Here is a 13,252-nt window from a genome sequence, read left to right as displayed (position 1 = left end):
ACTGGGTGAGAACTTCACGGGAGTTTATTATACTGTTTTCTCCACTTTTCTATGTGAAATTTTCCGCAATAAAATGATTTCTAAAAAAAGACTGGATCTGATTGAAGAATTGAAGCATGAGAGGTGAAACAATTGCCCTCAGAAGGGACAGTGACTGCAGTAGTACCAGCTCTTTTTCCCCAGCAAAGACCCAAAGACACTCTGGGCTCTGTGACAAGGGAGGGGTCTTGTATTTAGGCAACTCATTAACAAATAAGCTCCACAACAGAAATAAACAAGCAAAGCCCAAGACTGTCCACATTTACACATTTATTTGGGTTTAGAGAGACAACACAGATAAAATACTTTGATCATACACAAGTTTATATTTGGTAAGAAGAACAGGTTGCCACATGTTTATATTTTTTTATTTATTTTCTGTCTTTAGTTATGGTGTCATGTTGGGGAGATGTTGATGTCTTTCAGAAACACCAATTGGGAACAGTATTTTGGAACACGTGACTAATAAATACACAGTGTTTGTACTTAGCATCTGAAAACAGGAGAGCACGTGCAAGATGATACCCACCATCAGGGTCCTTGATTCCCTGGCCTGCTGCTATATTTACACTTGTGCTTTCTTTGTTCATATTCTGAGTCCCTACCCCAAACCCCAGCGGAGACAGTACCTGCAATTGGGGTGGTTTGTGACACTCCGTGTGGGTTTCTTCTCTTCTCGGAGATGAGTAGCGTTCACCTCGCATTTTGCAAATCACACAGTTATCAAGGGAGATTTCTCAGTAGGGAGCTTAGCCTAGGGCATGTTCTCTATTAGAGCTGATGTGGAGGGCACACAGTTTAGCAGAAAGAGGGAGAGGGAGAGAGAGAGAGAGAGAGAGATAGAGAGAGAGAGAGAGAGAGAGCGAGCACAGGAACAGATGCGGATGTAGTTCATAATATCAATACAGCTACCACACAGAAAAAGACATGTCAATAATAGATTGTACAAGCTTTTACAGCAACATATGTTGATTTGCAACACTGTACAGTTCAGAGCTAAAGTGCACAACCCCAATCTGAGGTGACGAGACAGTGCTATCAATAGAACGAAGGCAACACGATTTATACACACAATTGATGTCCTTAGCTTTCAGTACACGAAGTCAATACCATTTATGCGTCTCAGATGAAGACATATCACACTTTTTATTTCAAGTATTTAAAAATAACAAACACAATATTGCTGAATAAATAAAAATGGCCATGTCAATTCTGATTAAGCTAAAACCAGGCTTTTCTAAAATTTGTAAAGGATGGTCCCACATAAAGGCCTTTGGCACTGGGATTTTGAGCTAATGTTCAAAACCACCTTCCTTCTTCCCTCCCTCTCTCCCAAGTAGATTGCAGACTTACTTTAAAGCATATTTATTAAACTACTGGAACCTGTTAGGCTTTTCTTTACCTCCTCTCCTGGGTTATGGTTGGCAGGGATTTCACTGCATAGGATTGGGCAAGACTCCCAGCCAACCTGGAGAAGAATCTGGAAAGGGCAGGAAGTGGGGGAAACAATCTATTTGTAAAGATTATTTTTCTGGAATATCATACATAGGCACAAATGCTTCTCCTTTTAAATACCATCATACCATCAAGTTAAAAAACAGCAGCTTCTGTTAGAAGATCTTTACTGCAAGGTATAAGCATCCTGGAGTTGAGAGGGGTCTGTCCAGGTCAGGGCCCCTTCTTCTCAAAGCAGGACAGTGGGCTTGACAGTTAGTGTCTCTGCCTCTGAGGTAGGACCTTTTGGCCTGAGGCTCAAGACTATGTGCATAGCCTCAATGGCCAACTTCTAGAAAGGAAAGGGATGCTTGGCCATTGAACATAGCCTAGACTACTTATTCCTTTATGAAGTTCTGGGGCACAGATAAAAATTTTCTCCTAATCATCATAGGGAACCCATTTACTTCCAAGACAGGAAGGATCCACACCTATGTTGAATTCAAGTATCAATGTTTTTGTATATAATGTAAGAGGAAGAATGTAGGGGCAAGCTCATGCAGATTTCAGATGGTTAGATCTTATGGTTATAGTATAGGGCATTTCTTTTTTTCTTCCCTTGTATACTTGTAGGCTTTCTAACTAGTAATCTGACTGGTCCATATAGAAAGGATGAATGTTCTAAGGTGGTGCCTGTAGTCTGCATCTGTGAATCTGTAGTCATCATACTACTACTTGGGTTCTGATAAACTGTGGCCCCACAAATATCATTGGGAGTTCTTGCTAGCTTGGGGTCTCTCCATCAGGTTTGCAGGGGAAGAAGAATGCTTTAAAGTATTATCCTGAATTCTAAGAATCTACTATCTTACTATCTCTGCACACTCTGGTCACTTTGGATTTTGACAAGAGGCAGGTAAAAAAGGTCTTAAGATGCTGTCTCAAAATCTCATGAGAGGAACATAACCCCCTGTGGGATAGAAATTAAGTATTTGGGATTCCAGTGATGGGAAGCCTAGCAGGAGAGAACTTTGGTGAGTAGGGGAGGAAGGGAACTGGAAGAAGCAATTACCCAGGAGGTGAATGACTCCTTCTTGGACAATGACAATATGGGTGCCCAGGATGACATCATTGTTCTCACAGAGATCTCTTTTCTCATGGCCGAGTTTAATTTTCTGGGCTCACCACCTTCTGGAGTGTGCTTCATTCCTTTTTTGCTCAGGCTGATTAGATTTTATGTTTATTTTTCCCTAATTAATCCAAATGACCTAATAAAAGAATACTGTGTGGGAAGATGCCTCAAGAATGAGCATCCACCTTCTGTTCAAAACAAGCTGAACTGGAAAGCAGAGTACACACAATTACTCTAGTTTTAGTCTAAGATGAAGCTTGGCTTGTCATGTTTACTGAGTGGGTCCACTCAGGGTCAACTGGGTGGAAAACTTAACTGGGAAGAGAATTTTATTGTCCATCTGGTCAGTCATTTTAGAGAACTTGCAATATTCTTTTGTGTTTGTTTTGTAATACTAACTTTAGAGATGTGATAAATCGCAACATGAACAGAGAGAAGGCATTATCCTTTTTAAGAATTTGTGGGCCTATGTTTCAGAATAACTTTGCTCAGTGTTTTATTGTGCCTCCATTAAAAGAAAAAGAAAAAAAAATCTGGCTTAGTTTTTATATCTGCCCCTGCAGTTTGTATAACCCATATAAAATAAAAATCTATATGTTACAAAATAGGATTTCTTTTTAATATATATATTTTCCTTTTGTAAAATTATATGTATTTAAATACATTTGAAATGTTGCTATAGGTAAATTAGAAATTTTTTTCTAATACTATGAAAAAGGCAAGAGTTTTTATTGTCAACATACATTTTATATGTACTTTCTCCTTTTGACTGCACCCCAAAGAACCTTTTAGGATTCAGGGGCAATTTGGCACTATTCAATCCTACTACTCTGAAGTGAAAATAAAGCTTGATTCGCATACTATATTAAAAGTAAGGGAAGTATTTATAACAATTTTAAGCTTTTCATTATCGATTAGAACACAGCCTCTTGTCACTAATTTTAGAGAGGTATTCTAAACTTAGGAAAGGATTTTTAAAAGGAGCAATGTTTTTTGGATTTTTAAACTGTACTCTACTTTGACACCACAATATAGAAATAGATTTACTTTGGAACAAACTACAAATACATTCACACAGTTTGTGACAACTGAATTGTCTACCTAGAGAATCGAAACAGATTGGTGAGCTATGTTATTATAAATCTTGTCCAAGGCGTTCTATTTCTTCAATCAGGAAGTCGATGTCTTGGTGAGTTGCTGCGGGATTTGAGATAACCATGCGGAAGAAATTGACCTTGTCTCCCAGGGGCTGATAGCTGACCATTGTGGTCCCATACTCCATCATTCGGGCTTTAATCACTGGGGCCACCTGTGGGAGAGACCAGAGCCGCATGGTGACCCCTGGGGACTCTTCTAGTCAAAGAACCCAATATCAAGTAGCATTTTTAGCTTTTAACTAAACAACCAGACTCATATTTCCCCTAAAGGAATTGTCTTCAAGTTTTTTTGGGATCGGAGGACAAGAGCAGTTTAATACATCCAAATTCTTGAGGATGATAAAATGAGTAATAAGTGATAGGCTCTGAGGTGCTTGCCCCCTTATCCTTGACTTTATGAAAAAGAAAACTGCAGGCCCCAAACAGAGTCACTTATGCTAGACCACACCACCAAACCTGGGCTTTATACCTAATCTAATTGCACTTTCAATGTCCCCCAGGAATATAGTCTTAACTGGTCACTCAGGAATCTTCTGGTCAGCATCAATATGGTACTCTGTCACATGGTCTCTCCCCATCTCCCAGAGAAACATGAGGTAATCACCTAATAAGACCCTTCTCCCCAAAGGAAGGTGACTTCACCTGGAATAATTCTCTGTTCTGTTTGTGACTTCCTTGTCCAGCCTTTAAAAACCTCTCCCTTTCTATAAGCTCCTTAGAGCTCCCCTCTACTTCCTAGATGGGATGCTGCCCAATTTATGAATCATTTCATAAATCCAGTTAGATCTTTAAAATTTACTCAGTGGAGTTTTTGTTATTTAACAACCATGTAGTTATGGATTTGGGAGAATGGGAAGAATTGGGTGTTGGTTCCAAGGCTAAGTAGTTTAGCAATGCAGCATTTGGGGGAGGGTTTTTTTTTTTTTAACCTCAGTAGATATAAAAACACTGGAAATAAAACATAGTTCAGAGAATGGTAACCAAGAGGTAACCACGTGATGTCTGAAAATAAGCAGACTTTTGAGGCCCTAAAGCAATTTTCTTTCCTGAGACCCTAAAGCTTTCCAATGTCTTTCCATTCTCCTTTTTGCATTATCTCAGTATATAAGATTTTATGAAATACATTCTTTAATGATGATGGAATTCGGCTTTGGCAAAAAGCAGAGCATATATCTATATCTATATCTATATCTATATATATCACAGAATGATTACTGTCAGTAGAGTGTATGAGATGAAGTTCAAACTCTCTAGCTCAGCACAAAGGTATTTTGTCCCTCAGCTCTGATGATTCATCTCCAAGTGGTCACTAAAATCAATCTTCAACTCTGAGACAAGACCTACAGTCAATATCCCTTGAATGTGCCACACATATTTTTCTTCCTTTACGCTTGCCCTCAGTTTTATTGTGTCACACTTCTTGTCTTGGATTAGAGTCCCCTTTCTCTTCCAGGTTGCATCCTACACACATGCCAAGACTCCACCACAGACTTGATAAAGCATTATAAAGCCTTTCCTGACTCCCCTAGTCCGGTAGCATCTTTTCTTTTTTAAGTTGTAAATACCTGATCTTTACCCATAGATTCTGTCTACAGGATATTTCTTTATTGTCCTCTTACTTATAAGAAAATATAAGTTATCCATAGTTTTGAAACTGCAAGCACTGAAGGGCAGACACAGTGTCTTTTACTTCTTTTATTTGCCAGCATAGCACTGTGTGTACACTGAGGGCTCCGCAAGTCCTTATTGGTTAATAAAGACTAGAATAATAGGGATAGCTATCCAGGAAGAGGAATACATTTAACTTATGTCTAGCTGTATGTATGATCTATTCACATTTTTACCATTACAATTTGTAAATATAACATCTGATCATTTAAATTTATTGTTGCAAATATGTAACCAGGAATGGCTGATATCAGGGAGCTCTAGACTTACTTAGATATACACAGTAAGTAACTCAGTTCGAAATGGGGACTATACCTCACATCACATAGTTGGATTCATTTTAATGAATAGTTCGATTCAAAGAGAATACTATTATGAATATGCGATTTTTGAACATCAACACTTAATCACTGGTTTATAGTGAGGTTTTCATCTTCACAGTACTCAATGTGTGAATGATGTATCGTATAAAGGGTTAGTATCCAAAATCTACAATTAATTTATAAAGCTCAACACCCAAAAACAAATAATCCAATTAAAAAATGGGCAGAAGACATAAACAGGCATTTCTCCAAAGAAGTATCAGATGGCCAACAGATGCATGAGAAGATGCCCAACATCACTCCTCATCAGGGGAAAACAAAAACTACAATGAGATTTTACCTCATACCTCAGCTGACATAAAAAATACAAGAAACAAGTGTTGATGAGGATGTGGAGACAAAGGAACCCTCTTGCATTGTTGGTGGGAATGCAAACTGGTGTAGCCATTCTGGAAAACAGTATGGAGTTTCCTCAAAAAGTTAAAAATAGAACTACTCTACAATCCAGTAATTTCACTACTGGGTATTTACTTTCAAAATACAAAAACACCAATTCAAAGGGATACATGCACCCCTATGTTTATAGCAGCATTATTTACAACACGCAAATTGTGGAAACAGCCCAACTGTCCTTTGATTGATGGATGGATAAAGAAAAGGTGGGGTGTGTGTGTGTATTAGAATGGGATATTATTTACTCATGGAATTATTATTCACTCATAACAAAATAATGAAATCTTGCCGTTTGCAACAATATGCATGTATCTAGAGAGTATTATGCTAAGCAAAATAAGTCAGAGAAAGACAAATACCATATGATTTCATTCATATGTGGAATTTAAAAAATAAAGCAAATGGGGCAGCCCTGGTGGTGCAGCGGTATAGTGCCGCCTGCAGCCCAGGGCGTGATCCTGGAGACCCTGGATCGAGTCCCACATCAGGCTCTCTGCATGGAGCCTGCTTCTACCTCTGCCTGTGTCTCTGCCTCTCATTCTCTCTCTGTGTCTCTATGAATAAATAAATAAAAAATCTTTAAAAAAAATAAAAAAATAAAAATAAAACAAATGATCAAAGGAAAAAAAGACAGAAGAAAACCAAGAAACAGACTCTTAACTATAGAGAACAAACTAATGGTTACCAGAGTAGAGGTGGGGGTGAGCGGGGTGCGGGGGCAAAATAGGTGATGGGGATTAAGGAGTGCACTTATAATGAGCACCAGGGGATGTATGGAAGTGTTGAATCACTATATTGTACACCTGAAAGTAATATAATACTATGCTAACTACTTGAATTAAAATTTAAAATAAAACTAAAAAAATATAAAAACCCCGAAACAAAGTATCCAATGTTCAAAACTGACCTATTTCTCATCATGCCCAATTATTAGATACCAAAGAGAAAACCAAGACAGTTTATCTTCACTTTCATTCCACCCTCACGTCATATGCTGAACCTGATTTCATTCATCTAAAAAAATGAATGGGTATGATGATTCCAGCACTGGGATTTTCTTTTCTTTTCTTTTGGAGGTACTGGGATTTTCTGATTCTAGGTTAACAGTTTCTTAGGTTTCTTTCTGCCACTTCTTTATTACACAGGAAGGTAATATAAAGAGGAATATTTCTGTTGGGTTGATCCTTCTTTCCCCTAAAGGTTTAAGGTTGTACATAGAGCATTGGGCTCATCCCAGGGAACAAGTATGAAAACAAATTTAAATATCTCAAATCTAGGATTAAGTTCTGAAAGTAGATCTACTAGAATATTCTAGCATAAGAACATGAAATTTATCACTTTGTGCTATGAGACATGGCAAATCAATGTGTTCCTGGGGAGAGAAATCCCAAATTAGGAAAGGAATTCCAAATCCATGTGTCTACAGGAATTTTAGGAAGAATCACATAACTATTCCTTAATTTTTATTTTTGTAATAAATCATGCTTGCTCTTTAGAACTGATAAAAACAATGATAGTGCTTTCCTCAGTGAATTAAACTCTGATTTCAATTTCATGGGCCATCCAACCAAAACCTCATGGAAATGGTTTTAATTACTAAAGACAATCGTCTCTAACTTTTCAGATAAATCAAAGGTCAAAAATTTAAATGGTAACAGTTATCATCCCAAACAGGTTTTGGTGTAAAGTCAGATCAAATTCCTCCAGTTCCTGAAGCTGGGTTGGAGAAATCACAGTTGTCTAAATTCATGACTTTTAATTGCTTCCAGAAAATGGGGATGAATTAAAATTAGCAGGAACATGGAACATCTACTTTATTGCATAATCACTAATTGCAAGTTCAGAAGGAAAATAAGATTCTGACTCTTCTGATGAATATATAGCATTTTCACTTATTTCTAGATGTTTTCTTTTGGTCATATTCTCAGTTCTATTGAATAAAGAGAGTCAGAAAAGAGAGGCTGCATGTTGAAGATTCCACTAAAGACCTACTCACCAGGAGCTCTTAGGGCTGCCTTATGAGTTTTAGGGTGTCATTTTCTCCCTTGTGTTGTTAGCTTTTACAATCCCTTAGAAAACAATAACCAGGGAACTATCCCATCATTTGAATCCACATTTGTTTCTCCCAAGAGAGCTCAGGTTAAAGCATCACAGAATCAGAGAAATGTATTTTTTCACTATGTATCACAAAACCTTTTTGTTTTGAAATCTTGGAAATACGAGTGAAGTTTTTGGAAAAATGAAAAAGAATAACTGTACATACTTTAAAATTTCACAAATTAAATTCCTCGTTACATTTAACAACATAGACTTTGGAAGAGTGACACCTTAAAAGTTGAGGCCAATCTACTTCCTTGCCAATGGACTTTTCAATCTACTGTTGACCTTTTGGATATCCATCAATCATTATAGGACTGGTAGGAGCTGGGATCAGATACACAGATAATTATCCAATACAATGGAATAAAATACAAGGCTAAGGTGATGAAGAACCAGGATTCTTTTCTGATGCATGCCCACATGGACTCCACCTGCTGGCCCTGCCTTGTGTCTAAGGCATCTGCATATGGTCATACGGCACCCCAGGCCTTCTGTGTCCCCTGTGCCTCAGTGACGATGAGCCACCTGCACACTCACAGCCCTGACCAGGCGCAGGAAATGCACCAACCAGATGCTCATCTTAGCCTCCCTCATGTAGTTGTTGACTCTGCTCATAATAATAACTACCTGTTGCTTAGATCTGTCCCCACATCAGTGTGAGCTCTGGGAAAAGGCCTATGATCCATTAGTAGGCTTCCTAAGTGTTGTTTCTGCTCCCTGTTCTCAAATGTGTAAATGGCACAATAGCTCAGCAAACATTTTTGAGTGCCATATTGTATGCTAAGCCGTGTACCAGACAAGAGGGCTCGGGACTTCTTCCTAGGAGTGTCCAGAATTTGGCCACACACTGCACAGCAGACTCCACAGATTCCTCCCATTTGGGGGTCTATATCAGCACTGACTGAGAGAACTTTATGTAGTGATAGAGATGTGTTGTATCTCCTCTATCTGCTACAGCAGCCACTAATCGCAAGTCAAGCTCTTGAAATGTGGTGAGTGCAACTGTAGAAGTAAACTTCTGGCGGAATTTAATTTTGATTGATTTAAATTTAAATGCCACATGTGGCTATTGATACTATATTGGATAGAGCAGGTGATCTATTTTATTTTACCTCCACTGTTTTCCCTCTGGGGTTGTGTGTATGTGTACGTGTGTGAACGTGTGAAGATTTACTGATCCCGGGACATTATACTTTAAGGGCTTTATACTTAAGAAGAAACTTTTCTGAAACTCTGAAAAATTATTGACATAAATAAACAAAAGTTAACCTTGATATTTAATGTGGTTCTATTGTGAATTGCAACTCTGAATTGCTGAATTCTCTATATTCTAGCCAGGAAAATGGAATCACAGAAGACTTTCAAATTTGAATTACCAACTGTATAAAAATAGTTGACTACTGTTCTAATGGCTTTCCCCAGAAATAGTCTCCATTTTCATCACAGTTTATGTGATTTGCTAAAACCCAAGAGGCATCTGAAAAGAGCTATATTGAAATGGGGGAAATTTAGAGTTGAGTTTTGCTCAGAAAGTAGTGGGGAAAACCACTTTCTGTTCTGTTTTCCAATCTTGCCCCATCCCTCAGCCCAGCAATAATAAATTGATTCAACAAATGAAATCAGCCAAATTACTCCTTGGATTCTGTCTGGTCATTGGGTTCATTAAAGAGGTAGAGCCAGTAAGAATGAAAACCTCTAATTTCTAACTAACTTGTTAAATAAAATTAGTTATTGGTAAGATGATACAGACTATGAAGAAGCTATACCATGAAACTTCAGGAGAAAATATGAATTCTTTCCTCTCAAATGACAACAGGCCCCTTTTTGTCTCCATCATCTTCTCCAACGTGACCGTCACCCTGCCTCCCTCCTACTGCTTGGGCTTGATTTCTTGCAATGAACAAATGAGCTAACTTCATTAAAACTTCAAGCATGACCATGACCCCTCCTCTCTAGACACATGCACCAATGGATCCCCATTCCAGAAGCTTTCTTCCATGCATTCTTCTGGGTCAGTCAGTGGAGCCAGTCTGCACCTGGGCTGCACATTGAGATCACCTGGAGAGCTTTTAGAACCATTCCCAAGCCCATCCAAAACCAACTGGATTAAATTCTCAGGGTTAAGACCTGGTCATCTATAAAGCTTTAGGCTGATTCTAATGTGCCACCAGGATTGCAAACCACTACCCTTAGTAGGAGGCTATGACACCTCAACTCTGTGTCAGTTTCCTCCTGATGAGGGTTTGGTCTTGGACTGTCTACTGGCAGGTGTTCACATTTATAAGCCGTTCTGAAGATTTTAAATCCACACAAAATCCTGTTGTTTGACATAGAAGGAAATAAAGTATTCTTAAAGGTCAGTGAGGCAGCCTAGCCTACTTCGCAGTGGGGGAGAGGTCCTTCCCTGCTCCTGGCAGTGACTGGAGAAAGTCGCCTCCTTTGTGGTAAAAATGGAAATCCAACAAATCAACTAATCCAACCCTTGAAATCCAAATATACACAATCATCCCTAGTTTCCTATTTCTTCACACTGGGATGGGGCCCCAAATTTACCTCCTTTCAAGATTCTTTGTTGCACATCATAAGTCAAATTTCACCCTTACCTAAATGATGAGAGCAGGAGAAGAAAAGAGGTCAAGGATATCTTACTGGCTGCAGAAGAATTTGAAGCCCAAACCCTCTGGCTCCGGAGTCAGTGATTTTGGAAAAGTGATTTTTAAAAAAGTCTCCCTGTGCTTCAGTTTCCCCATCAGCAAAATGGGGACAGTTGTACTTCCCACATTAGGTTGAAATAAGTTTCTAGGCCCATGATGGGGTTGCTCCTGCCCAGGATGTCACATCAGGAAATGTACACTTAACTTTTATGTCCCTGTAAATGCTCTGTTTGACCAGAAACATGGAAAATCCAGTCAGCCAATCCCCAACGTCAATTCAACCCTGCACTCTATCGTTATTTTGTTGTTCCTTACTCATTTTCTTTTTCTTTTCTTTCTTTTTTTTTTTTTTCTTTTAGAGAAGGAGAGAGGGTTAATGAGTGCATGCATGCATGCACACAAATGGGTGGGAAGGGGCAGAGGGAGAGGAAAGAGAGAATCTCAAGCTTGCTCCACACCCAGCATGGAGCCCAATGTGCAGCTCCATCTCACAACCCTGAGATCATGACCTGAGCCAAAATCAAGAGTCGGACGCTTAACCGACTAAGCCGCTTAGGTGCCCTTCCTTACTCACTTTCTGTCTTTCTCTTCCCATTCCTTATTCTTTATCCTCTAAAAGCTTCTTGCATTCCACCCCATTTTTCACTTCTCTGGACCCCTGGGAAGGGAGGCTGCCAGCTTCATGAAGTGTTAAATAAAGTTTGTTTGTGTCACCTCAATTGTCTCCTTTAGTCATTTCTAACACTTAATATAGTTGAGTGTTGTAATGCTAGATCAGAGTTGAGCCTGGGACATGATATGCACTCTACACAGTGGCCATTAGTATTGTTCCCTGCCCCATTGCCTCCTGGGGCTCAGCAGAGCTCTAAAGACTCCACAGAGCAGCCTTGACCTTGGCATCTCAAGAGAGTCAGCGGCAACTCTGTTTTCTAACCATCTCTGGTGCCTGAAATCTCTTCTGTGCTTATAACTGGATGAGCACAGACGGTTTGGCTTGGCGGGTCAGCCAACTTCACCAAAGGTTTTTGCTGCATCGTGAATGGCAGTCAAGCTAACACCTGACTGCTTATTTTAAGACATCATAACTTCCTCTCAGGAATCAAAGACGAGAATGGAAAAGTCTAGGTAGACCAGCTCTGGTTCTGTAGGAGCCTGTGAAGGGGAGTGGGCCTGCGTGCCAAGGTCGAGGTTGGATTTCTCCTAGAGACACATGCATGTCAGAGGGACACCGTGCATGTGAAAGGCCCAATGAACACACCACTGTGCACACCAGAGGAGCCTGTATCACTTACCTTTGAGAGGCGGTTCATTCTCTCTTCATTGTCTTCCAGGACACGCAAACTTGGAGGCACGTACCAGAAGCAGACATTTGTGTGCTGAGGCTGCAAGGGGGAAAGGTAGGATTCACACTCAGCCCATCGCAGCAATTTAGAAAATGCCAAGGACATTTCAAATCTCTTCTGCAGCTTCCGAATGTAATTTCTATTTTAAACTTATAATCCCTTTTGGAGTACCTGACTTTCACCACATTACACAGAGCTATTGTTTTGTGAGTTTGATTTTTTACTCCAGTTTGGGACAGCTACCCAACAGCCCAGCTTCTCCCTTGTAACAGTCCCACTTACCTGGACAGTACACGATTGACATAAAAAAAAATCAGTGATAAGAACTGGAACTGACAACTTTTGGGGAGCATAGGAACCAGAATACGTACCTTTCCATCAAACACCATTTCGTATCCTTCTCGGTTTTTTATGATATTGTATAAATACTCAGCCAGCTCCAAGCACTTATCAATATGTGCTTCAAACCCAGTGGTGCCCTGAGAAAGAGAAGAAGAAAGCCCATCAGGCTGGCTGAGAAAGGCAAGTAAGCTCTCTATGGGATTAATCTCCCCGGATGGTTTCTCTGCCAACCTCCGCCCCAGCTCTGCTCCACACTTTCCTCGCACAAGACTGCTTATAGGGGCTTTCCTAGTGATTATTTCTCCTTTGATGCTCTCCCCTCAGGTGTTTTTGTTCCTTTCATGTCATCACAGCTCCCTACAGCGGATTCCTTTTCTTCCCGAGCCTCCATTCTCCAGGCAATTATTTTGATTACTCGAGGGGAAAATTTGCCTCTGCCATCCCGAGGGGTAATTATGGAAGTCATTAATGACAGGAGGCTGGGCTATTCTCCTCCTGTGGAGAAGCATCATCATCAGAGACACCCCCGGCCAGCATGCCTGCTTAGCCTCTGCCCATCATGAAAATTTACCATTTCCAGACCCTACTTTTGTTCACTACTGTACCCTCA

General features: G+C 39.8%; 1 protein-coding gene across 1 annotated transcript in view; it reads right to left on the bottom strand.

Annotated features, from left to right (window-relative positions):
• Positions 1-296: 296 nt before the first annotated feature.
• Positions 297-13,252, bottom strand: part of GAD2 (glutamate decarboxylase 2) — a 90,286-nt gene continuing 77,330 nt past the window's right edge. The window contains exons 14-16 of the mRNA XM_041765148.1: positions 12,672-12,779; positions 12,250-12,339; positions 297-3,911 (exon numbers count right to left, since the gene is read on the bottom strand). Coding sequence (XP_041621082.1) covers positions 3,738-3,911; positions 12,250-12,339; positions 12,672-12,779 — 372 coding nt within the window. The 3' untranslated portion in view covers positions 297-3,737. The remainder of the gene's footprint in view (positions 3,912-12,249; positions 12,340-12,671; positions 12,780-13,252) is intronic.

The sequence above is a fragment of the Vulpes lagopus genome, chromosome 8 (assembly GCF_018345385.1).
Source record: "Vulpes lagopus strain Blue_001 chromosome 8, ASM1834538v1, whole genome shotgun sequence".
Classification (NCBI taxonomy): Eukaryota; Metazoa; Chordata; class Mammalia; order Carnivora; family Canidae; genus Vulpes; species Vulpes lagopus.
This window is presented reverse-complemented; position numbering and strand designations above follow the sequence as displayed.